Source organism: Petaurus breviceps, unplaced genomic scaffold (genome assembly GCF_028583685.1).
Source record: "Petaurus breviceps papuanus isolate PSGF00001 unplaced genomic scaffold, PetGlider_PUasm1.0 151, whole genome shotgun sequence".
Classification (NCBI taxonomy): domain Eukaryota; kingdom Metazoa; phylum Chordata; class Mammalia; order Diprotodontia; family Petauridae; genus Petaurus; species Petaurus breviceps.
In genome coordinates, this window is record NW_027185712.1 from 33,131,633 (window position 1) to 33,158,757 (window position 27,125).

Genomic DNA, 27,125 nt, shown 5'->3' on the forward strand with positions numbered 1-27,125 from the left:
ATACCTGGTGATCAATAACCTTAATTGACAAAGTGACTCCATCCTAGATAAATCACAAACTGACAACTGATTTGTCATAAGCTTATGGATTTAGAGCTGAAAGAGACCTTCAGGATCATCTAGCCCAATGCCTTCACTGCACATGTGAAAATGTAAGGCAAAGAAAGGCAAAATGAGCTGTCCAGGGTCACACAGGAGTAAGCAGCAGAGGCAGAATCTGAATCCCAGGCTTTTGACCCTAAAGCCTGTCTTCTTTATGGAGAGCACACCACTGTCTCTACATTCACATTCTTTGTAGAAAGAATGTGAAGAAAAGTTATTCCTCCTTTAACTGATAATCTATTTAAAAAAAAAAGTTATGGATGTTCTTATGCAAGTACCTGCACTTACCATTCCAAATCTTTCAAAAAAACCAAAACAAAACCCAAAACATCCAGTGTCACCAAACTGAATGCCTGCAGCACCAGATATCAATTTTGGCAATGAATGATATAAATACCTGAATTTTTTGTTTGTAATACACTGATAATTACCTATGGATTAATTAATTTGGCTATCTCAACAATCATATATCATCCTAAGTGCTGTGTGGATTCTTCTAATTACAGTAAATTGGTTTAGCATTTAAAAAAATCTCCAGAGATTAATCTAGGATGCAGAGCTCACACAGCTTTTGAGGTCCTTAAGTTATTAAGGAGCAGTTAATTTGAAATCCTACAAAGATTATTGTCTCTCCCTCAGGGTAGATTCCTCTTTTATTGGGAACAGCAGCTCTAGAATGAACATGCATGTGATTTCCCTACCTGCGTGAGCTATAAAAAGGGCATCTCTTCAGGGGGATCTTGGCCACGTGCTCCTGAAGACCCACAAACAGAATGCTCTGGCTGTGTAGAATCTGCAGGCTCCTGATGGGCTCCCTCTGCCTCTCAGGAAACAGTTCAATCTCCTCAAGCAAACAGCTGTTGGAAGTCAGGTTCATTGGGGCCAGGACCTTCTTAATTGTGCCATAATCTGCAACGAGAATGGGGTTGGGGAAAGAAATACAGAGGATGAGGCATGTTGGCACTGCTTTGCCTCCTCACATCTGCCCACCACCACCCTCTAGCTCCTCCAGGTCTCAGTTCAAATGCTAACGCCTTCAGGTGATCTGTCTCAGTCTTCCCAGTTTCTGGTGCCTTTCTCTACAAGTTTTTAAACTTTTTTGTTCATCTTCTGGCCCCATTAGCAGTCTAATGAAACATCTGGGTCCCTTCTCAGAAGAATGTTTTTCAAATACATAAAGTAAAATATAGTTACAGAAGTCAAACATGTATAACGTATTGAAATACAGTTAACGACATTTTCTGAGTTCATGGACTCCAAGATAAGAACATCTGCTCAAAGTTACTGTTGACTTAAGAGTGTTCACTCACATCTTGTGTATCCCCAGTTATTGACATGGTGTCTCCCCAAGGAGGCCAAAAGCTTCTTTGTAGCAGAAACTTTGTTGTAATTGCTGTTGTTGCTATTGCCGTTGCTGCTGCTGCTGCTACTGTTGCCATTTTTTCTTTCTTTATAGTTCCAACTTTTATCACAATGACTGCCTCATTGTGAGCATATACTAAATGCTTGATGACTGATTGTTAATTGAATAATACACAGATAGTTCATATTTTAAAATGTATTTTCCTATTAATCTGGAATTCTAAAATATCAGAGGTAGTATTTTATATATGAGGGGTGTCACAAAGAGGCTTCATAGAATGGTTAGCATTAGATTAATCTTTGAAGCATAGATAGGAACTAAATAGGGGGGAGGAATTGATTCTAGGCATAAATAAAATGAGCACAGAAGCAGCTAGGTGGCACAGTGAATAGAGCACTGGCCCTGGAGTCAGGAGGACCTGAGTTCAAATCCAGCCTCAGACACTTAACACACACACACACACACACACACACACACACACACACACACACAAAACAAAACCTAGCCGTGTGAACTTGGGCAAGTCATTTAGCACCAATTGCCCTCCAAAAAGCAAAAAATAAAAATAAAATGAGCACAAGCATGGAGGCAGGAAGGGGCAGTGAGGTGTCACAGGGAATAGAAACCTTGGCCTAGAGTCAGGAAGACCTGAGTTCAAATTCAGTCTCAGACACTTACAAGCTGTGTGACCCTGGACAAGTCACTTCACCCTGTTTATCTCAATTTCTTCATCTGTAAAATGAGTTGGAGAAAGAAATGGCAAACCACTCCAGTATCTTTGCCAAGAAAACCCCAAATGGGATCATGATGAGTTGGACATGTCTGAAAAAACTGAATAACAACAAAAATGGAGGCAGGGCTATAGAATCTTTTGAACAAGTAATCTGCTTTCACTAGAATTCAGGGGTTGGCAAACTATACCTTTAGTGTGGTTGCAAACTAAGAGGTTTTTTTACAATTTAAAATAAAGTTTTATTGCATTTAAAAGCTCACAGGCTGTACTAAACATGGGGGCATATCTGGCTCTTCTGCAGTTTGCCTCCTTCTAGACTTAGATCATCAGAGTATGCAGAGGACACTCATATTAGATAATTCTGGCAAGCAAGGCTTCCAGAAGATTATAGAGAAAATTGTTGTCAATTCAACAAATATGAACTTGGTACACAGTAAGCACTTAATAAATCCTTGTTGTGATGGACTAATTCACTCAGTAAGCAAAATGGAATCACTGAAGATACTCAAACTGAACAATTATATGAACAAGATCTTTGCATAAGGAAGATTAGTGCCTTTGTGGTATGAAGAATGAGTTAGAGAGGGTAAGTTATTAGGTGGTGATTTCAATGTTCTAGGTGGATAGAATGAGAGGACAGTATTGGAAAGTTATAGTGAAAATAGAGAATGGAAGCAGAAGATGTTGCCGACTTAGAATAAACAAAACTTGACAATTAATACATTTAACTTACATAGCATTTAAAACATTGCAGAGTGTTTTACAATAATCATCTCATTTGAGTCTCACAACAACCATAAGAGTTAAGTATGATAGTTATTATTGTACCCATTTTATAGCTGAGTAAACTAAGACTTAGAAGTTAATGTAGTCACACAGGTAATAAATATTGTCCATGTCTTCCAGACTCCAAGTTCAGAACTCTAACTACCATGCCTGGCTAACTCCAAACTGATGAGATATAAACCATCACAGCCTGGGTTAATGATATTATCATAGATAGAAGTTGACATAGATCCAAAGGTAAATAGAATAAAATAATTGGGGGTGGCTAGGTGGCAAAGTGAATAGAGCATCAGTCCTGGAGTCAGGAGGACCTGAGTTCAAATCCGGCCTCAGACACTTAACACTTCCTAGCCATGTGACCTTGGGCAAGTCACAATGCCAATTGCCCTGCCTTCCCCCTCCAAAAAGCAAAAAAAATTAAAAATTAAAAAATAAAATAATTGTACCTAGCGGGGATGAATCTGGCTTTACCATAAGATTTTGAAGGTTGTTTTCATATACTACTTTCTACTGATCTTTTTTTTTCCAGAGTGGGGAACAGGTGTTAAATCTCTAACTTACAAATAAACAAGTTCTGCCTTATTTTACTCAAACTCAATAAATAATTTTGTTTATTAGGAAACTTAGGAGGCAGAACAGGGGAACAATTAACTAGGAGACCACATATGGAGGAAATTAAATTAATGCTTAGCTAACTATAATTTTTAAGTAACCACCTTTTCCACTATATTTTTCCATCCCATCTGGAAATAAAGCTTTGCTTGAACTGTGCTTAAAATGAACACATTAATACAATTACTGATAGATGTATCTTGACATAGTTATTGATAATAAGATCCAGATGAACTCATGCACCCTCTTTGCCACTAAGCCACTGTAAGGTTACAGAGTTGATCACACAATGGACTATAATATTTCATACTTAGAATTTTCCACAGGACATGACCTCTGATTTAGTTTTTTAAAACTTTTGTAAGAAAAGAAACTACAACAAATCCTAATTATTTGTTACAGATGCCTTTTTGAGATTCACAATAGACAACAAGATAATGGACAATGAGTCAGGAAGAATTCTTCTCTGGCATGAAGCAGAAAGAGTCCATGTTCATCTGTAGACAAGAAAGCTTGGAGGACAGGGATGGCTTGGGTTTGAGTCAAGAACTCTGGGGGAAGGCTAACAAACTGCATAATCAACATGCACTGGGGAAGGATGAAGAAAGTGAATAACACAACTCCATTATGTTGAATCTTGCTAGATAACATAGATTTGGCTATATTTGTTTCATATGCACAAAGATGTAGGATAGGCATTTCTGTATCAGAGAAAACTTATAATAGGAGTGATAGTCTTCTGCTCTAACAACAATTATTGTAACATTTTCCCATGGCATGAATTTCAAAATAGTAAGGTTTACTTTAAAATTTAAAGTCATATATTTTGTAATAAAAAATGTTATTTGGATTAAAAACAATAGAGGTTGATACAAGAGTTATTACAAAGTATACTATAAACCATTTGGACAGAAAACAGAAATAGATGAGGAGTTTGGAATACAGATCATGTCAATAACCACGGACATGGTAGAGTTGTGATGGAAAACCTCTATTATCTACACAAATACTAGAGCTCCCTCATTTTCCCAAGCAGAGCAGATAATTATTTTTGTCTTGGCATAATGATAACTTCATCTGTCAAATGGAGGATAAAATAATAATGGACACATATTTTAAATGTTATTTTCACCAACAAAGAGGAACTGGTTTCAGGGGTAAAAAAAATATTAGAGCTTTTATCATTCAATTACAATTTGTCACAGAAGGAAAGGAAAGGAAGGCATAGTTTGACATACATCTTAGGTTTTTGATTTGTTTTGTTCTGTTCTGTTTTGTTTGAGGAAGAAGATTTCAAAGGATTCAAGCAAGATCCCAAGAAAAATAACATCATGTGGGAAGTCAGTCTAAAAGGTATGGAAAGGTCTTAAGATGAATTTTTCTTTTCTAAAGAAACTTAAGTGGATGCACCAAGAGCTTAAAAGATAACTAAAAAGATGGAAGCAAGGGCAAGTAATGGATGCCCAGACAAAAGTCTGTACTATCCCATAAGAGCATAAGGAGCATTAAAACTTAGAATGAAATGAGACCAGTGAGAGGAAAGCTAAGGGAAACAAAAACATTAAGGAATATTTGTAAAAAGAGGATAAGAACATAGCAAGGTGTGATGACCTATTGATAACAGATGATGGAAAAAAGGAAGTGTTTGTTGGTCATTTTGTTTTCTCTACCAAAGAAAATTATCTTTTTACTGAATAAAAAGTAGAAGAAACAAAAATAAGTGGGGAGTTATTAAGAAAGCATCTAGCTGTTCTGGATGAGGTGAAGTCCCAAACATATATGGTCTGTATACTCAAGTTCTGCAGTAATGGTAGGTGAAATATCATGAAGAATAGGAGAGAGATCTCAGAATAAGAGAAACATAATCACCTTGGTTTTTGAAAAAGAGAAGAGAATGGAAGGTGTGTTATATGTAAGCCAGTGGAATTAAATCATCAAAAGCAGTTCATACCAGATGAAGCACATTTTCTTTTGGAACAGGATTACCCATAGATCAAAGGAATGCTATAGATGTTTTTCTTCTACATTTTAGAAAACCATTGGATAAAGTCCCCTCTGCCTTTCTTATAGACAAGAAGAAAATATATAAGCTAGGTCATTATAGCTAGCTGGATTTGAAACTGGTTGAATGGACAAGTGAAATGAGTAGTTATTAATGGTTTGAATGGAATATTCTAGAGGTCAGTGCTTGGCCTGTGTTAACACTTTTACCAGTGCCTAATATAAAGGCATGAAGACATGCTTACCAAAATGTTTAGAGAATATAAATCTGGGAAGGATAGACAGCTAACACAGTAGATATCAGAGTTAGGAATGAAAAAACAGTATTGACAGATTAGAACAATAGGTTGAATTTTACAAAACTTAATAATAGAAATGACAAATCTTAGACTTAAAAATCATCATCATGAGTAAAATATGAATTAGACATGGTCCAAAAACAATTTTCTGAAAAGACCTGGGAGTTTTAGTGGACATTTTGTTTAATATGGGTCAAATGATATGAAATCTCATTGAAAATAATTAATGTGATCATAGACTTTACATAGTGGAGGCATAATGCATAGGATTAGGAAGGCGGTAGACCTATTGTACTTCTTCCTGGGAGCATTGTGTGCAATTCTACTAGTAAAATTTTAAGCATCACTTTGATAAAAAAAAAAGTGTTTGAAGAAAGGGAAACCAATCAAGAGTGTGGTGGGCCTCATTACTATGTGTTATGAGAATCAGTTGCAGGATTTGGAGGTGTTTAAAATGGAGAAGAGACTTTTCAGGGGTTAACAAGCAATTTTCATGAGTTTGAGGGGTTGGCATGTACAAAAATGAATATATGTGGTTTGCTTGGATCCAGAGGAAAAAGTTGGAACAATACTTGAGAATTATAAAGAGGTAAGTTTAGGAATGATATAAGGAAAATTTCTAGTAATTGGGATTTTCTCAATGTAAAATGGGCTATCTCAATTGGTTTCCCCTCACTAGAAGTATAAAAGCAAATTGAGTATGACTATTTGTTTAGGATGTGGCAGAGCAGATTATTGTCTGAGCATTGGTTGGGTTATATGACTTCTGAAGGGCCTACCAACTCTGGAGATTCTGTGATTCTTAAATTCTATGTGATACTCCAGCCACAATGTTAGACAGTCATATGAGAGTGTCATCAGCTAGAATTGCCTCTCCAATTCACCAGATGGATTCAGCTCTCCAATTCTATATAGATATGAGGCATAACCATGCACAAATTCAGGATTGTGGAGGGAAATAATTGTTTGGTGGGGTTTCAAACTAAGAAATTCAGGGGGAAAAATTGCTATAGGAAGTTTTCACAACTGTACCAACTCTCAATATTTCACATTAAATAGAGTAACTTAGAGGCAAAAGCAAACAAAAATTAATTTCAAGGATGATGGATAAAAAAACATTTGAATAATTCCTTTTAAAAAATCACCACCACTAACAACAGACAATAATTACCTTCTGTCATCCATTATTTAAATCCTACAAGTTGAGAGTGCTTACTAACCACTAAAACCCACTGTTGAAAATAATGCTGATTGGGTGGGTGGCTAGGTGGCCCAGTGAGTAAAAGTGCCAGCCCTGGAGTCAGGAGGACCTGAGTTAGGTTCAGGCCTCAGACACTTAACACCCACACCCACACCCACAAAACTAGTTGGGATGACTTGGGGATCAAATCAGGGCTCAGATACTTAGCACCACACCCAGAAATAACTGGCTGTGTAACCTTGAGCAAGTTACTTAACCCCGATTGCTTTAAAAAAATATATTAAAGAGCCTTAGTTTCTATTACACATTTCTAAGACTTATTATACCTTTTAATGTATTTGATGTTTGCAACATCTAGAATTGTTTATTTCTGTGTGTTGTAATACCAAAAAGTAACTAAATTAATCTTAAATTTTACATAAAGACAAATCCTATTGTATTCTTTCTATGGGTCATCTTTTAAAAATGTATTCAAAGTGTCAGACATACCATTCAATTTAAATGGGACTTACACAAGTAAAACACTGATAATGGAATCTAAACAGAATAGTTACTGAAATCTTCTCATGGGTATAACAATGTATAATAATTATGAGTACACTTTCTGCAAGGTTGATGGAGTTTTGTTGCATTTTTATTTTATTCTGGAAATTCTTTGGCATTCACAAAACTGAACCAACAGGGAAGAGAAATGAAGGATCTCAATGTTCTTCTGATCCATTAGAAGACACCATCTGTTAGCCATCTGCACTACAAAGTGTATGTGGGATTAACTTTAGAATATAATATGATCTCATGGCCACAGATACCATGTTGTATTTCGTCTACATTTTTGACACTGGTGTGCTTAGGGAGCATGAATGAATGGCATTTTGTCCTTTCTTCTCTGTTCCATTTGTTTAGTAAACAAGAACTGCAGAGATAAAGCCAAATAATTGACAGAAGATAAGATGAAATCTTGTGTATTCTGGTTATATGAGTAATATTTTTGGAAGAGAAAGGAAAATGCACTAATGCTACACAGGAGGAAACAGGTCAATGAAATACATCATTAACAAAACCAATGTTTGCATACTTAAACAGGATAAGCAGAGGTGACTGTTTATGATGAAGCAACAAAATCTCTTGGCAAAAAAAAAATAGTAAGGTATGGGTATAAAAAAATCCATACAATCGAATTTGCTAGTGACTGACAACTTACATGGAAGACCAAAGTTAAAAATGATTGCTGAAATAAAATGAGGAGATAAAAAGGGAATACAGTAATAATGCAGAAAATGGTTTGGATTTACAAAATCAGTGTCAGAAGAAAAAAAGACAGCCTCATACAAAACTAATACTACAAAATACAAGCTGTTATGATGGTGCATGAAATAGAAAAATCAATTTAAAAATATGTCTGTTTGTTAGGAGGGAAATATTTAAGCAATACTTATAGAAAGCATGGAGCAGAACTTGAAAACAACAGAAAGATGTGAACACAGGGAAATAAATCTGGCTTTCTAGGAAGAATTCCAAAGACAAAGGGTAACAAAAGAGTAATGAGCAAAAAACAGTTGAAGGACAATATACCTGGTTAGAATAAAAATATTGTTAAAAAAAAAAAAAAACACAGCCCCAGAGCTCTTTCCAATGGTTCCCAAAGATGAAGGTCTTATTTACCCTTTGAATGGGCAACATGCAAAGAAGTTGGATGGGGAAGGATCTTTTCTGCCTTCCCTTTTAGGTCCTGTAACTCCAAGAAATGGTCTTGAGGTTTTGGTGTATTTTTTTTTAATTCCATATGCAAGCTCTGAAATCCTGGACTTGGCAGCCATGATGACCTTGGAGCCACAATTCTAGACTAAACAGAGCTGACTTGAGAAACACAAGGGATCACCATACTTTGAACTTCTGGGGAGCATCCTGTATCTATATAGGAAGCAATTTAAACTGCGAATGAAATTTCCTTCCCTTTCCACAGAAACTGAGTTGACTTAGGGAAATTAAGTACGACAGATAGTTGTAGGGGAGGCTTGGGGGGAAGGGGAGAAGGGAGGAAGAGAAAGAGTCATGTTTGTCTCTTCTTGCTATACCTTTGGATTAAATAGTCATTTGTAAAAACTAAATAAATAAAAATATATAGGACCATGGGCTAAATAAAGAAAAAAAGGCAGAATACAAATCATGTGGTACAAAAAAGTTATTTAGCAAAGTTTTGAGTAAAGCTTTCCTGTGCATTTTCCAAAAATATACTTCTTTAAAATGTTACAACTCATTCCAGGATGCACTAGATCTTAGAACACCAGGTAATATTGTTAAAATATCCACTAATAATTTAAGATTGAAAAAAACTCTATCTAGAAAGGTATTAATATGACTAAATAAGGGGCAGAATGGTATAGTGTAGGAGCTTGTAACTTATTTTGTGTCATGGTCCCCACTAGCTATCTGGTGAAGACTAGCCCTTTTTCTTTTTCTTTTTTTTTTTTTACCAAGTCCAAAAAACATATATTTTATTATGCACCTCAGAATCTATCCCTTCTCTGTCACACAGTAGTTGGAATACTTCATCAGTTCTATCAAAATGTAATTGGTCACAGTGATGATCAGCAATTTTTTTCTAATTTGTTTATTTATTTTTAGTTTTCAACATTCATTTCCACAAGATTTTGAGCTACAAAATTTTCTCCCCATCTTTTCCCTACCCCACCCCAAAACAGCAAGCCTACTGAATACCCCTTTCCCCAATCTGTTCTCTCTTATATCCTCTCCCATCCCCCCCAACTTGCTAGTACAGCAAGATGTATTTCTATACCCTGGTCCCTGTATATCTTAATTCCCAGTTGCATGTAAAAACACACACACACACATTTTTTTTATACACAGTCATTTTTTAAAACTTTTGAGTTCCAGATTTTTTCCCCTTCTTTCCTCCTCACTTACCCCCACTGGGAAGATAAGTAATTCAATATAGGATGTCCATGTGTAGTTACGCAAAACACTTCCATAGTAGGTATATTGTGAAAGACTAACCATATTTTCCTACATCCTATCCCCACCATCACTTATTCTATTTTCTCCTTTGACTCTGTCCTTTTAAAAAAGTGTTTGCTTCTAAATACCTTCTCCCCCAATCTGCCTTCCCTTCTGTCATCCCCTTCCCCCCCTTTCCTGTAAGGTAAGATACCCAATTGAGTGTGTATGTTATTCCTTCCTTATGCCAAATTCAATGAGAGTCAGGTAGTCCCATTCCCTTTTACCTTCCTGCTCTTCCCCTCCATTGTAAGTTTTTTCTTGCCTCTTTTATATGAGATAATTTACCTGAATCTATCTCACCCTTTCTCCTTCTCCAAATAAATTCCTCTCTTACCTCTTAATTTTATTTTTTAGATATCATCCCTTCATATTTATTTTTTAGATATCATCCCTTCATATTCCACTCATCCTGTGCCCTCTGTCTATGTATACATCTATATACATATGCCCAAATTCATGTATATACACACACACACACACTTAAACCCTCCTAAACATACATATATATTCCCTTCAACTGTCCTCATACTGAGAAAAGTCTTATGAGCTACAGTTATTGTTTTTTTCATGTAGGAATGTAAATAGTTCAACTTCAATAAGTTCCTTATGATTTCTTTTCCTTGTTTACCTTCTCATGCTTCTCTTGCTTCTTGTATTTGAAAGTCAAATTTTCTGTTCAGCTCTGCTTTTTGCATCAAGAATGCTTGAAAATCCTCTATTTCATTAAATGACCATAGTTTCCCCTGAAGCATTATACTCAGTTTTTCTGGGTAGGTGATTCTTGGTTTTAATCCTAGCTCCTCTGACCTCTGCAATATCATATTCCAAGCCCTTCTATCCCTCAAAGTAGAAGCTGCTAGGTCTTGTGTTATCCTAAATGTGTTTCCACAATACTCAAATTGTTTCTTTCTGACTGCTTGAAGTATTTTCCCCTTGACCCGGGAACTCTGGAATTTGGCTATAATATTCCTAGGAGTTCTCTTTTTTAGGATCTTTTTCAGGAGGTGATTGGTGAATTCTTTCAGTTTTTATTTTGCCCTCTGGTTCTAGAATATCAGGGCAATTTTGCTTGATAAATTTTTGAAAAATGGTATCTAGGCACTTTTTTTAAATTATGTCTTCCAGGTAGTCCAAAAAGTTTAAAATCATCTCTCCTGGATCTATTTTCCAAGTCAGTGTTTTTTTTTCAATGAGATGTTTCACATTGCCTTCTATTCTTTCATTTGTTTGAATCTATTTTATACTATCTTGATTTCTCATAAAGTCATTAGCTTCCATTTGCTCCAATCTAATTTTGAAGGAATTATTCTCATCAATGAGCTTTTGAAATTCTTTTTCCATCTGGCAAATTTGGCTTTTTAAGGCATTCTTCTCCTCGATGGCTTTTTGGGCTTCTTTTGTCATTTGAATTGGTCTATCTTTTTAAGGTGTTATTTTCTTCAGTCAGGCTGTTGATGTACTTTTTCTTGATTTTCTTGCATCATTCTCATTTTCTTCCCAATTTTTCATCCACTTCTCTAACTTGATTTTCAAAATCCTTCTTGAGTTCCTCCATGACCTATAACCAATTCATATTTTTCTTGGCAGCTTTTGATGCAGGAGTTCTAACTTCCTTATCTTCCTTCCATTCAATGCTTTGATCCTTTTTGTTCCCAAAAAAAGGAATCTATAGTAAGATTGTGTTTCCTCTCCTTGCTCATTTTGCCAGTCAATTACTTGACTTTTGAACTCTTTGCCACAGTAGAACTCTGCTTCCAGAAAGGAGGGCCTTGCCCCAAATTGCTGAGGTATTTGCAGCTGCTGTAGCTATTAGTTGGGTGCCCTCTCTGAATTCTCCACAAGCTCTGGCACATGGTCACACACCCCAGAACCTCCACCCTAGACAGAAATCCAGGTCCAAGCAGGTCAAAGCAAGAGTGATTGCCCTCTGGATGGTCGCTTGGTCCCCCTACAATCTGCAGGCCAGGAGCTGCTGAGGCAGCCATGCAGCGCAGTAGCTGTGCCTCCTCTACTTATCATCCTGGGGGCAGGGTCCACACAGCTCTCTTCCTTTCACCCCTGTTCCAACAGAGTTCCACACTGACCTTTTACTTTGTTTTTGGCATTTATGGGTTGAGAAGTCTGGAAACTGCCACAGCTGCTGGTGCTTCTCTCCTGAAGTCTGCTCCAGAAGCTACTGGTTGGGGCTTCCCTAGGGCCAAAATTGCTTGTGGAGGGGAGGGGAGAAGTGGCTCCTGGGCTCCATCTCAGTGAGATAGACCCTCCTGACAGGCTACCAGGCTGCCTTCAGCAGAAGATTTGTTTCTCTCTGTCACTTTGTGGATTCTGTAGCTCTAAAAGTTGTTTAGAGTCATTTTTTTACATGTATTTGGAGGAGTTGGAAGCCAGAGCCACCGGGAAGTCCTGTTTCTTCTCTGCCATCTTGGTTCTGCCCTAGCCCTTTATCAAAATTGTGTTTTTAAAATTCAAATAAAAGAAATAGAATTATGAAGGAAATGAGTTTTGTTGAAATAATTATAAAAGCATGTAAAAAAGTTCACAAACCTCAAGTTAACAGCACCTGAGAAGAAAAAGAACTAGATAATAAGTAAATCCTAGATTTGAATTCTGTCTCTGCTAAGTTATGTTGTGCAAAGCATCTTAGACCCCTGAGACTCACTTTCCTTTTATATAAACTAATATTGATGTTACCCATTTCACAATATTGTTTTGAGGAAAGTGAGAAGCTTTGACAAGCTTAAAACATGATATCATATAAGAACTCTTGTGTATTCATTTCATAGGAAACAAGTGAGAGGTTGAGAGATTAAATGAAGTACCATAGGTCAAGTGCAGCAGAGTAGGATGTAGAACTCACTAGTCTCTTGTTCCCTTGCCTGTGTGCCTTCCAATACACTATAGTGATTTATCCATATACAAGAGATAAATAACATTTAGCATTTATGTTTTTGTTGTTTTTTTTAAGGACAAAGATCAGCTTTATTCGTAAACAGAGTATAGAATTTGAGGAGACTGCAAAAGGACCCAACTAAAAAGGAGTGACCCCACTGGTTTTCTTTACCATTTATGTTAATAGACCTTTTTAACATGAGTTCCTGAATGGTGGGAAAAGTCACTAACGTTAGGGAAACATATTTTTAAATGATTCTATTAGGTAATATTTCATTTTAGAAAAAATACTTTATTTTCCTTAATCATAATTTGATTAATCTTTCTAAACCAACATCAAGAAAAACCACATAAAGAAAAGGTAAATGGTCTCATTAAGCTGCAATACTTGGCCCAAGCCAAGAGAATATCCATAAAATTCCATAGCAATGTCCCCCATGAAAGAATATAGGAATTTTTAAATCTGAGAGGAACGTTACTAGTCTTCAGAGGCAGCATGGACTAATGGAAGAGTCACTGGACTCAGAGCTAAAAATATGAGTTTTCATTCTGGCTCTGAAATTTACTAGCTATGTAACTTGTGGATATGTCACCTAACTTCCCTAAGGCTCAATTTCCTCATTTATAGAGTAAGTATAAATACCTGTGATACTTAGCACAATGAGCTCTTCTGAGTTCATAACTTTAGAAATCTTAAGCTGCTATATAAATGTAACTTGTTATCATTCTCATGGAGTACAAATGTCATATCTTACTGATGAAGAAACTAATATGACCTAAGAATTGAAATGACTAGGGATTACTGTGTGGTTTGTAGATGGCTGCACTGTGCAATGAAGCAGCTTGGGAAGCATCACTTCTCCTTTTATTTCTTCTTTCTGCCAACTGATGATATTTGGCAGAAGGTTTGATATAGATTCATTAGCTACTGTCTGTATCAGTATTATTATAAAGCCAATATTTGAGAAGGGCTGTCAAAGTCAGAAGGCAGCTGCAAGTGAATTTCAGGGACACTCACATAATATTCCCATAGAGGATCATTCAAAAAAGAATCAAGGGTGACTTCTTTAGAGCAGGACATGTACTCCATTTAATGAGCAGCTGCAGAAATGGCTGATTGCTGACCACACAAGGATGAAACACAGTCACCACACATGGTACTGTAAAATATAATCAGGCAGGTTACTGAAATTGGGAGAGTGGGGTAAAGATCTATGGGCAGCTTTTCCTAACCTGAAGGATGCTTCCACACTTAGGTGATCAGCAACAATCAATGCTTTGTAAATGACTTAGGGCACACCTCCCAAACTCATATAAATCAACCAAATATCACACCATGTGGATACAGATAATATGTTATTGCTTCCATTTCTAAAATAAAATTTGGGAGGTCAATGAATATGAAAACATCGATGCTGAAAATAAGATATATATGGAAGCAATAATAGATTTGAGATCAATTTATCATATGCTTTCCATAAAATCATGGGATTAATAGACTTAAAGTTAGAAGGGCTGTCAGGAGTTACCCAATTAATACCTCTCCCCTCATTTTAAAGATAAGGAAATGGAAGACAAAGATTATACATTTCTTTTGGAACATATATAAGTAATCTACTTCTGTAGTGTCTCTAAAAAGGTAGCAGTAAATCACAGAATAGTAGTTAAAAGAGCATTTCTCATTCAATTTTTTAAAATAGTTCTACTAATATTTTGATTTTTCCAATTTCCACCTCTCATATGAGTCTAAAGAGTCCTGGCCTACTGGGCTTTTGGACTGTGCCCTTGTGACTGAGGGGTGCTATTATCTAATAATCTTTCTTACCAAAAAAATTTGTCCTTCCCAATTTCTCACTAGCTCCTCTAAGAATTAAGTCAATAAAGATCCTGTTTATTTTGACCAAAGACTTAGTTAAGCAGATAATAAAAAGGGAAGATGTGCCACAGAAGATCTGCATGGCTGAAAATTAGCTGCAGTTTGACTTATCAGATGAATGGAAGGATATGTTAGTTCATTTTTTTTCTTTATAAAATAACTCTTGCCACAGTAGAGCTGATGCAAATTTTTGTGACCACCTCTCTCCAACTTTCCTTCAATTCAATGGCATTAGCTATATTGAAATTCTGAACACTTTTCTTTCTATTTTGCAATCTTGATAGAAAATATAACTTCTAATAAATTCTATAATAGTAAAATTTCTCAAATGCTGCCAGGATCTGAATCATAACCACAGAAATGAGTTTAGTCAATTCCAAGATTAACAAGATAGGAATAGAATAAATCTATTTCACTGTGAAGGGAGTGTAGTCATAAGAAAACACTGATATATTAGGAAGAAGCTAGTGGTCCATAGTCATTCTGTGTCCTGGTGTATAAGTGAGAGATAAGAGGCTCTCCATGCTTCACTGGCATTGATTTAATACTTAAAGAATTCGAGAAAGACCTGTGGCACATTGGGTGGACTTAGAAACAATTTACAGGAATATAGTAAGAAGTATTTTAGAGTAATTTGGGAGTGGGGTGTGGAAGTGGCTGCAATCCTGGAGAATGGGAAAAAGATTGTAAAAGGACCTATCACCTTACTGAGGAGCTCCGAGTACCATTCATGAAGGGAAGTACAGGCAGTTTGTCTCCTTCAGACAATTCATATCCAATTGACTTCTTTTACATTTTACTTTTAATTTTTAAAATGTATTTATTTTCAATTCCAAATTTTCTTCCTCCCTCTCCTGCCTATTGAGGAGGTAAGGAATGCAGTGTTTGTCAAGCAAAACATATTTCTGCATTAGCCATGTTTTTGGAGGAAAAAATAGGAAGAAAGTTAAAGGAAAAAAATATGCATCAATCTGCAGTCCATCAGTTCTCTTTCTGGAGTTAAATAGTATTTTTCATCATAATCCATTTGGAGTTGTGGTATTGATTAGGGTTAGTAAGTCTTCAAAGCTGATTATCTTTACAATATTGCTGTTACTGTATACATTATTCTTCAAGTATTTTCACTTCTCTGTGTATGAATTCATATAAGCCTTGGTTATATGAGAGGTTATATATAAGAGGTTCTTCTGAAACCATTCCCTTCATCATTTCTTACAGCACAATATTATTATATTACATTATATACAATAACTTTGTTCAGTCATACCCCAATTGATGGACATCCCCTCAACTTATAATTCTTTGTCATCACAAGAAGTTTCTAAAAATATGTTCCTACATATCCTTTTTCTTTGATCTCTTTGGGCATAGACCTAGTAGAGGTATTGTTGGCTCAAAGACTAAGCATAGTTTCATAGTCCTTTGGGCATAATTCCAAATTGTTCTCCAGAATGGTTGGACTAGTTCACAGTTTCACCAACAGTGCATTAGTGTACTTATTTGCCCACATCCCATCCAATATTTAGGATTTTTCTTTTCTATGATTTTAGCTAATCAAATGAGACTGAAGTAAAACCTCAGAGTTGTTTAAATTTGCATTTTTCTAATTATTAGTGATATACAGCATTTTTCATGTAATTATTTAAAGCTTTATGTTCCTCTAAAAAGTGTCTTTTTATATCTTTTGACCCTTTAACATGTGGGAAATGGCTCTTTTTTTTTTAAAGCAAATGGGGTTAAGTAACTTGCTCAAGGTTACACAGCCAGGTGTTTCTGGGTGGGTGCTAAGTGTCTGAGCCCGGATTCGATCCCCAGGTCATCCCAACACTGGAGCCAATGCTCTTACTCACTGTGCTACCTGGCTGCCCCAATGGCTCTTATTTTTATGTTTGAATTTTTTCCCTATATATTTCAGAAATTATTTCTTTATTAGTGAAGCTTAAAATTTCCTGCTTTCCTACCTTTCAGCTCCTTTTGCCTACCCTTGTTTTGTTAAAGCAAAATCTTTTCTTTTTATGGGGGTGGGTACTAATCTGGCTTTCTTAGAAGTAAGGAGCTTAGGAACTGGGTGAAACTGCAGTGGCAGAAGAAGGGGATGTGGAGCATGTTTAAATGGGGCTAACTAAAGAGAAAATAGGAGTTCATTCGATGCTAAGGTAAGGGAGGAGAGGAATAGGGAAAAATAGAAGGGAGGAGAGGCAGAATGGTATCTGGACTCAAAGAGGTGATTAAGGCAGAAAGCTAGTAGGAGAAGGTCCAGAAAGGAACTTCCTGGGAAGTGTAAGGAGCCATCAGGGTCTGTTTCAGTTGCTCATCGGTGACAAACATCACTACATTCCAGGAGCCAAAGTAGAGGAAGGAAGGCATGATCCCTTTGTAGAAGGCTTGGGGTCCCTCCTTCCAAAGCATGGTGAGGGCACAGTGGCCAGCACTGGCATACTGACCAGTGTTCATGTATTTTATTCTGACCACATCCACAGGGGAAGCAATTGTGGTGGTGCAGAAGTTAGCTCCAAAGACTGATGTGAAGTGGTATGGAAAGTCATCAGTCATGAGGTGAGCCTTCAGGACGGTATCTAATGAGATCATAGGTCACCAGCTCAGCACAGTTGAATATAGCATTGTGAGTGACATTGGGTGAATTTCCTTTCCATAAGCCTTGAAGGCCCTCCTCTTGGATGATAGTCTTACAGGCATCCACTGTACCCTGGTATCTCTGGCTACCACCTTCAGGAGTCTGGACCTAGAAATGTACCTTCACCATCACTGTGGATGGGGCTACACCTACTGCCAGTGCCCCTGTGGTGCAACCTGCCAGGAGGTGGCTCCCAATTCATGCATTCTCAGATCCCTTGATGTAGAACTGCTTGACAGAGTCATAGAGGCTAATGCCAACATAGGCAAAACTCATCTGGCATTGCAACCCAGCCACCAGCCTATTGTACAGGCTGCCAGGGCCCTCAGTCTTCACCCTGGTCAGAATGGTGCAGTGGTAGAGGAAGCTAGAATGACTCTTGGTTCTCTCCTTGAATCTACAGGCAGACTTTGGCTACATCCTGGGGAAAGGTGATGAGGTCAGCAATGCATGTAATAGTGCCAACCCCAAGGAACTTTACAGTGGTTGTTGAGGACACATCTGTAGGCTTAAATCTTTCTGTTACCTCTCAGGAGGCAAAGGAGAAATGGAAAGATAGCCTCCACTGATTGAGCAAGATGAGATAGAGGAACTCTGCTGAAGTCCTGATCTAGAGTGTATCATGATGATGGCACTGTGATCAAGCTTTTCTAAAATTGTCCCACTCTTCAAAGCTGCTCATAGCAACCATGACCTGCTTCTCTTGATTTTCCATAGAAAGTTGTTGGGAAGCTGAAAACCTAATGATCATACTGTGTGCTCAGGAGTGTAAAGGAAACCACGAGGAAGAGGAGACAAGAGGCAGGAGACCTGTAGCAGAGTCCAGTGTCTGGCAGGCTGTCGAGCTGTCTCTGTGCTGGGTCACTATAAGGTCTTATCCTAAGAGGAAGTTGATGGATGCACTGAGCAAAAATCTTTTTAACTTTGATGTAGTCAAAATTATCCTCTGAATCCATCAATTTTGGGTCATAAATTCCTCTCATATCCAACAGGTAATTTTTTTTTCCATGCCCCCTTAGTTAGCTTGTGAGATCAGCTTTTATGTGTAAATCATATACCCATTTTGACCTTACCTTGGAATTCAGTGTGAGATACTGGTCTATACCAAGTTTCTGCCAGACTGCTGTCCAGTTTTCTGAGCAGATTTTTGACAGAAGCTGGGATCTTTGAGTTTATGAAATGCTGTTTTATTCTTCTTATTTGATTTTGTACATTGTGTATATGATCTTTCAATTTATTATTAGTAAACACTTTTTCTAGTATCAAATTATTTTGATAGCTATGACTTTCTGATACAGTTTGAGATTTTATACTGCTAGGTCATCTTTCTTCATAGCTTTTCCATTGATTCCCTTGATATTCTTGACTTTTTTTTGTTCCTCCAGATGAATTGTGTTATTATTTTTTCAAGGTCTATAAAGTAATTCTTTGGTAGTTTCACTTTTACATAAGTGAATAAGAAAATTAATTTTGGTAGCTTTGTCATTTTTACTATCTTGGGTCAGCCTAATTATGGGCAATTAATATTTCTCCAATGATTTTAAATAAGCTTGATTGTGTTAGCAGCATCTTGTAATCATGATCATATACTTCCTGTATGACTTGGCAAGTATTTTACACAGTCTGAAGTTATTTTAAATGGAATTTCTCTTTTCATCTCTCCCAGTTGGGTGTTGTTGGTAACATTCAGGATAATAATAATTGGGGGGACTTACTTTTTATTCTAAAAATTTTCTAAAGTTGGTAAATCTTTTTTTTATTAATTCTTAGTTGAATCTCTAGGGCTCTCTTAAGTAAATCTTCATATCATCCAAAAAATTGATTTTTTGATTTCTCATTGCCTATGATTATTTCTTCAATTTTTTTCTTGTCTTATGGCTATAGCTAGCATTTCTAGTACAGTACTGAATGATAACAGATTATGATAACAGACATCTTTGCTTTACCCCTGATTTTATTGGAAAGATTTCTAGCTCATCTCCACTATGGATAAAGCTTGTTCTTGGTTTCAGATACTATGTGTTATTTTAAGAAATGCTCCACTAATTTCTAAGGTTTCTAGTGTTTTTAATGGGATTTGGGGTTGTATTTTGCAGCATCTTTTGAGATAATCGTATCATTTCTGTTGATTTTGTTATCTATATGATCAATTATGTTTATACTTTTCCTAATATTAAATTGGACCTGTATTCCTGGTAAAATCCAGCCTACTTATACTGTATGATCTTTGTGACAAATCACTGAAATTTCCTTGCTAGTATTTTGTTTTTTGCATCAATATATATTAGAATGATTGGTCTCTTATTTTCTTTCTCTTTTTGATCTCTCTGATTTAGACATCAAAACCACATTTGTATCATGGAAAGAATTTGGTAGGATCCTGTCTTTACCTATTCTTAAAAACTTTTCCTATAGTAATGGAATTAATTTGTTCTTTAAATGTTGGGAAGAATTAAGTTGTAAAGTCATCTGTTCCTGGTTTCCCCTCCCCCCCATTTTCTCCCCTTAGCTCATTCATGGCTTGTTCAATGTATTTTTTCCAAGATATGGTTATTTAACTTTTCCACCTCTTCTCTAATCTGGTAAAAAAAAAAAAAAAATATATATATATATATATATATATATGTATATATTTAAAAACACATAAATTCAAACATATATGTATGTTTGAAAATATTCATTCATTTCATTTAGATTGTCACTTTTATAGGAATATGCGTGGGCAAAATACATACTAATTGCTTTAATTTCATCTTCATCTGTTGTCCATGTACCTTAATTTATTTTTGCTTTTTGGAGGAGGGAAGGCAGGACAGTTGGGGTTAAGTGACTTGCCTAAGGCTATATTTTTATGCCTAAGGCTGTATTTTTATGTAGTCCAAATTGTCTTGTTTTTTTCATCTCCTCTGGTGCTTTTTTTAGTGAAAAATTCTTTCCCTAGTTATATAGTTATATCTGTGATACAAACACATATATATGCACACACATATTAGATTATTTTAGTGTATAATGTGAAGTTTTGATTTAAACTCAATTTTTACCAAATTTTTTTAAAACATTTTCATAACATAAAAAACTTTTTTCTTAAACCAAAACAAACTAGGAAATATATACCTGGGAAGAGAAAATGTAAAGAAGCCAGGATTATTGCAAGGTATCAAAACGTTAATTTTATCATCTTGGGCTCCAATTCCATCCTTTGCCTTCCTTTACTTTCATTATATTTGTAACAAAGGTTTATCTACTTCTTTACTGAATATTGTATGGAAATTAAACCTCTGAAGGAAATGAATTGCAGAGCTGACAATGGCTGTCAATGAGGCAACCTAAGATTCATTGAGGATGATACCCTGGTTTCAAAACTGGGGAGATAAATCTTGTCATTCTATACATGCTCATGATAGAAAATATCATTTGCAGTATGATTCCACTAGATTCCCTAGTGCTGTGATTAGAGAGCATGTCTTAGTATTCTCTAATAGATCTTAGTACATAGAAATATAGTTGAACATTCTGGAAATTTGCTTTTTAGATCTTTCAAATCATTCTTTCTTTCCATAAAAAAAATGATGAAATACCTTTTCTACATTTATATTTCTGAACATTCCCATAGCAACATCTCATACTATTAAATTCATCAGTCAAGCCAGTAATTATCCCAAAGTAATGGACAGCAAACATATTATGAAAGTGTCTTATAATTTGTTGCTGAACAAATGGATTACATTAGCCCTGGTATTTTCATCTAAACAACATAGCCAATAATAGGGGGGAAATAGAAGCTATGCTACCCTCTGGATGATTATGTTATAAGCATTTTCATGTTTTTAAATAAAAGTTTTAATTACATAAATTACCAGATTCAATCATAGACTATTTTTTTTTTCTCTCAAAATGGGTCTACTAATTTAATACATCTCTAAGAATCAATTAGTTAAAAAAAATTTTTCCCACAAGAATCCTTCTAATCCACATCCCCTGTTCAGATTTATCATGCTCCTGGTTAGAATGCAGGTAACAAAACTTAATCAAGTTTACACTAAAGTTACCAGACTGACTTTCAAACAGTACTTGCCACATAAGAGATAGGCAAGGAAACAAGAACACTTTGACAGGGACCACTATTGTAACACTAAACAAAACTTAAATGTTTCTTCGAGTGCAGTAAATCATAAGCTGGTATCCTATAAGAAATTTGCCACTAGTGCTTCCTGGGAATTAAAACTGTATTACATTTAAAACAATGGCTCAATTAGTGTATTCCTCTGGGTGCCTTTTCCAGGGCTCTCATCTAGGCCTATGTCTTAAATCTAACTGCAAACACATTGACTGAAAATCATTCTAGTAAGAAGGCAATTCAAGGTTCTAAAGGGAAATCACTTGCTTTAGATTTATCGTAGCTAAATTACCAAAAAATAAAAATCCCACATATTTGGCAAAGTTATCAGCATCTTCCTGAAAGTTACCATGCATACGCATGGAGTTTAAATTACCTTCTCACCCCCAATGGTAAAATTATATTTTGTCTAGTCCCATTTGGTTTGACTTGAGATGTTTTCACAAAATACATACTAAGCACTTTTTCACTCTGAAAATGCTCATTTAAAACAAAAAATGTTCTCCTCCTGAAAGAATAAGAAAGAGAATAATTCTCCTTTTTATTTTTTTCACAGTTGTGTTCTAATTCCTGGAAACAAGGAACTGACATTCAAAGCATGTGGTTTGGCAGTATGGTTTCCTTGAATTTAAAAAATGATAAGAAGGAACCTTAATGGTTCCCAAAGTATAAGTGATGAAAATACAATGTTAGACTTTCCTCTTTCAATCAGTTGAGCATCTCAAACTCAAAAGATCCAAAACATAGCATCCTTCTCTACCCACCCTACCTCCAAACCTATCTCTCTTGTCAACTTCCCTACTCCTTTCAAAGAAACCACTGTTTTATCAGTTACCCAAGTTCCAACCTCAGAGGAATTCTAGACCCTTAAATAGCCATTTCCAACCTAATAATAAATCTTTTTTCATACTTTCCCTTTTCCTTAAAGGAAACAAGTATGATAGTGGACTAAGCCTAGAGTTAAGAAAGACCTGAGTTCAAATGTGACCCAAAACATTTAATAACTAAAGCAGGGCACTTCACTTGATCTCTCTTGCTTCTTCTTTCTCAACAATAAAGTGGGGATAATAATAGCATCAACCTTGCAAGATTGAGAGAAAATCAAATGAGATAATATTTTTAATTGTACTTATTCTTGCACATAATAGGCAAATATTGGCTCATAGCCAATACCTTAGTCCAATGTTTCATCTCATTCCATCTAGACTATTACAGTAGCCTACATATTGATCTCTTATCTCATACTGATGTCATTCCTCTACTCAAGAAACTTTGAGAGTATCTAGTAACAAATATAAAAGACTTTGTCACTTAAAGATCTTCCCCATCTAGTCCCTTCCTACCTTTCAACTTCTCTAAATATACCATGAAGAGCACCTAGGTGGCTCAGTAGACAGAGCACTGGAGTTAGGAAGACATAAGTTGAAATACCACTTCAGATGCTTACTAGCTGCATGAGTCTTAATTATTAGACAATTAATTAGCTGGGCAAGTCACTTAACCTTGTTTGCCTCAGTTTCTTCATCTGTAAATGAGCAGGAGAAGAAATGGTAAACTAGACTGTGCAGTGCAAATTATCTTCTTATATTAGGCTTAACCCAGTGACATTTACATATCTTTTCAAGGAAATACCATTTACAGAAAAAGATATCTTTGTCAAGAAAACCCCAAATGGGGTCACAAAGAGTTGGACATGACTGAAACAACTGAACAGCAACAAAGATACCACTCCCCTCCATGGGCTATATACTTCAGTCATACTGGACTACTTGCTAGTCCTTATAAAGTAACACTGAGTCTCTGATCTCCATGCCCTTGAACTGTCTGTGTCATGACTGCAATCTTCTCCCTTTTTACCTTCCCCTTCTGGAATCTCTGGCTTCCTATTATTTAGCTAAAAAAATCACATTTGACAAGAGGTTTTTTCTTGATTCTCCCAGGTACTAGTAAATCTTATCCCAGTGGTAGGGTAGCTAGGTGGTGCAGTAGACAGTAGATTAAAAAAGTAGACTTCCTGTAGTCAGGAATTCTTTGTAAATTCAAATCTTACCTCAGACACCTACTAGCTGTGTGACCAAGCAAATCATTTAACCCAGTTTGCCTCAATTTCCTCAACTATGAAATGACAAATCTCTCCAGTATCTTTGCCAAGAAAATCCCAAAAGAGTCCCATCAAAACAACTAAATAACAACAGTGGTTGTCCATCCATTTGGTCTATATACATGGTATAGCTAACTAATTATTTATATATATATATATGTATATATATATATATATTTTCCCCATGAGAATACAAGCTCCCTGAGGGAGGTATTGTTTTTTTTACTTTCACTTTATCCCTAGGACTTAATATCTTGTGCAAAATATAGAAAGTACTTAATAAATGTTTGCTGACTGATCTTGGAGATCATCTTAGAGGTACTTATATTTTATAACTGAAAGAAGGAAACACAAACCACTGAGCATAAGGACTTGCAAATATTGTAAATGGAAGAAACAACTCAATATAATAGTAATAACATTGCCCGGAATTTATATAATTCTTTAATGTTTGCAAAGGATTTTATAAATATCATCTCATTTTATCCACATAACAACTTGGAAGGGTAGGTGCTGTTATTATCTCCATTTTACTGATGAGGGAACTGAGTCAGAGAGAGATTATGACTTTGTCCAAGGTCACAGTTCTGACTGCATTCAAACTCATATTCTTTTAAAACTCTGAATTAAATTGTTTTTGTTTATTCAGGTAAACAATGAGATACCCTCCCAAAAAATAATTAAAGGATTATGCAAGGAGAGAAAAGAACTTGCTATTAATCCCAGTGAACACTGAGCAGTAAAGGACATTTTTCTTTTCCTTTCAGAAGGTAAAACTGTGAAATGATTTCTGAGTACCCATATAACTAATTACTAGAGATTTTATTATCAAAGCAGAAGCATATGAAAGCTGCTGCCCATAAAGCATTTGAACTTTTCTGAAGCAGTGCAAATTATCTTCTTATATTGGACTTAAAGTGACATTTATATATCTTTTCAAGGAAATACCATTTACAGAATAAGATTATCTATTTAACCATATATAGCAATGTTCTTTTTGGAAAAAAAAAATTGTAAAGAAGGGGAATCTTTTTTTTTCTTTTTTTTAATGCTTTATTAACTTCTAATTTACATCATTCGTTTCCGCCAGATTTTGAGTTACAAATTTTCTCCCCATTTTTCCCCCACTCATCCCACCAAAACAGCAGTCCCACAGGATATCCCCACCTCCAATCTGCTCTCTCCCATATTTTCTCCCATACCCGTTTCAACTTTTCCAGTGGATCTCTATGCCTCAGTGCCTGTATATCTTTTTTTTTCTTAATAACATGTAAGATGGTATTAATAATAGTATATATATACATATATATATACACATATATATGTTTGAATATTTGATTTTAAAACTTTCAATTCCAGATTCATTCCCTTCCCCCCCCCCCTGCCACCCACCCCCACTGGGGAGACAAGCAGTTCAGCATAGGTTGTACATGTGCGGCTAATGCAAAACAATAACATAGTAGATGTATTGGAAAAGACTGTTTATATTTCCCTCCCTCCTATCCCACCTCCCACTTGTTCTATTCTCTACTTTTATCCTGTCCCTTTTCAAAAGTGGGTGCTTCCAACTTCCCTCCCCCCCAGCCCGCCCTCCCTTCCATCTTCCCCCCTCACATCCCCTTCCCCCCCATTCTCCTGGAGGGTGAGATCCCCTATTTAGTGTGTATTTCCCTCCCTCCTCAAGCCAGATTCAATAGGAATAAGGTTGACCCATTCCCTTTTGCCTTCCTATTCTTCCCCTCCATTGTAACCATTTTCCCTTGCCTCTTCTGTATGAGATAGTTTGCCCCACTCTGTCTCTCCCCATCTCCTCTCATTATATTCCTTTCACCTCTTAATTTCACCTTTTAAGTATCATCCCTTCCTTAAATTGGTCCCGTGCCCTCTATCTATGTATACCTGTAAACGTATATACACACATTCACATATGTATTCATATGCCCGCATAGCCTCATATAAAGACATATATATGCACACACACATATATATATGTGTATATATATATATATACATATATATATATATATAATTCTAATCCCTTCAACTACTGAGAAAAGTTTCATAAGTTACAATTATTGTTTTTCCATGTAGGAATGTTAATAGTTCAACTTTGGCCAGGTGGCTCAGCAAGCAAGAGCACCGGCCCCAGTGCCCAGACGACCCGGATCAAATTCAGGCCCAGACACCCAGCACCGCACCCAGAAACAACAACTGGCCGTGTAACCCCGAGCAAGCCACTCAGCCCTGATTGCTTTAAACAAAAAAATAGTTCAACTTTGATAAGTTCCTTATGATTTATTTTCCCTGTTTACCTTCTCATGCTTCTCTTGCTTCTTGTATCTGAATGTCAAATTTTCTATTCAACTCTGGTTTTTTCAGCAAGAATGCTTGAAAGTCCTGTATTCCACTGAATGACCATATTTTCCCCTGAAACATGATACTCAGTTTTGCTGGGTAGGTGACTCTTGGTTTTAATCCCAGCTCCCTTGACCTCCGGAATATCACATTCCAGGCCCTTCGATCCCTCAGTGTAGAAGCTGCCAGATCCTGGGTTATCCTGATTGTGTTTCCACAATATTCAAATTGTTTCTTCCTGGCTGCTTGTAATATTCTCTCCTTAATCTGGGAATTCTGGAACCTGGCTATAATATTCCTAGGAGTTTTCTTTTTGGGATCTTTTTTTCAACCTCTATTTTGCCCTCTCGTTCTAAAACATCAGGGCAGTTTTCTTTGAGAACTTCCTGGAGGATGCTTTCCAGGCTCTTACTTTGGTCATGGCTCTCAGGCAGTCCAATAATTTTTAAATTATCTCTCCTGGATCTATTTTCCAGGTCAGTGGTTTTTCCCATGAGATATTTCACATTGCCTTCTATTCTTTCATTTGTTTGGATCTGTTTGACAGCATCTTGATTTCTCATAAAGTCATTAGCTTCCATTTGCTCCAATCTAATTCTGAAGCAATGATTCTCCTCAGTGAGCTTTTGAGATTCTTTTTCCATCCGGCAAATTCAACTTTTTAAGGCATTCTTCTCCTCATTGCCTTTTTGAGCCTCCTTTGCCATATGAGTCAGTCTGTTTTTTAAGGTATTATTTTCTTCAGTCAGGCTGTTGACTCTCATTTCATAATTTTCTTGCATTGTTCTCATTTCTCTTCCCAATTTTTCCTCCACTTCTCTTATCTGCTTCTTAAGGTCCTCTATGGCCTGTAACCAGCTTGTATTTTCCTTTGAAGCTTTTGGTGCAGGAGTTCTGACTTCACTGATTTCCTCCTGTTCCATGCCTTGCTCCTTCTTATCCCCAAAATAGGAGTATAATGTTTGAATCTTCTGTCTGCTTTGTTTCCTTTGCCTGCTCATTTTGCCACTCAATGATTTGACTTTGGGGCTTTTTGC

At 36.2% G+C, this 27,125-nt stretch overlaps 1 protein-coding gene and 1 pseudogene across 2 annotated transcripts in view; both read right to left on the reverse strand.

Moving 5' to 3' along the window:
- Window positions 1-27,125, reverse strand: part of SEMA5A (semaphorin 5A) — a 679,502-nt gene that overhangs the window by 165,318 nt on the left and 487,059 nt on the right. For both annotated transcript variants that reach the window (XM_069077034.1, XM_069077023.1), the window contains one exon: window positions 804-1,011. In XM_069077034.1, coding sequence (XP_068933135.1) covers window positions 804-1,011 — 208 coding nt within the window. The remainder of the gene's footprint in view (window positions 1-803; window positions 1,012-27,125) is intronic.
- Window positions 16,900-21,126, reverse strand: LOC138153121 (dicarboxylate carrier UCP2 pseudogene; annotated as a pseudogene).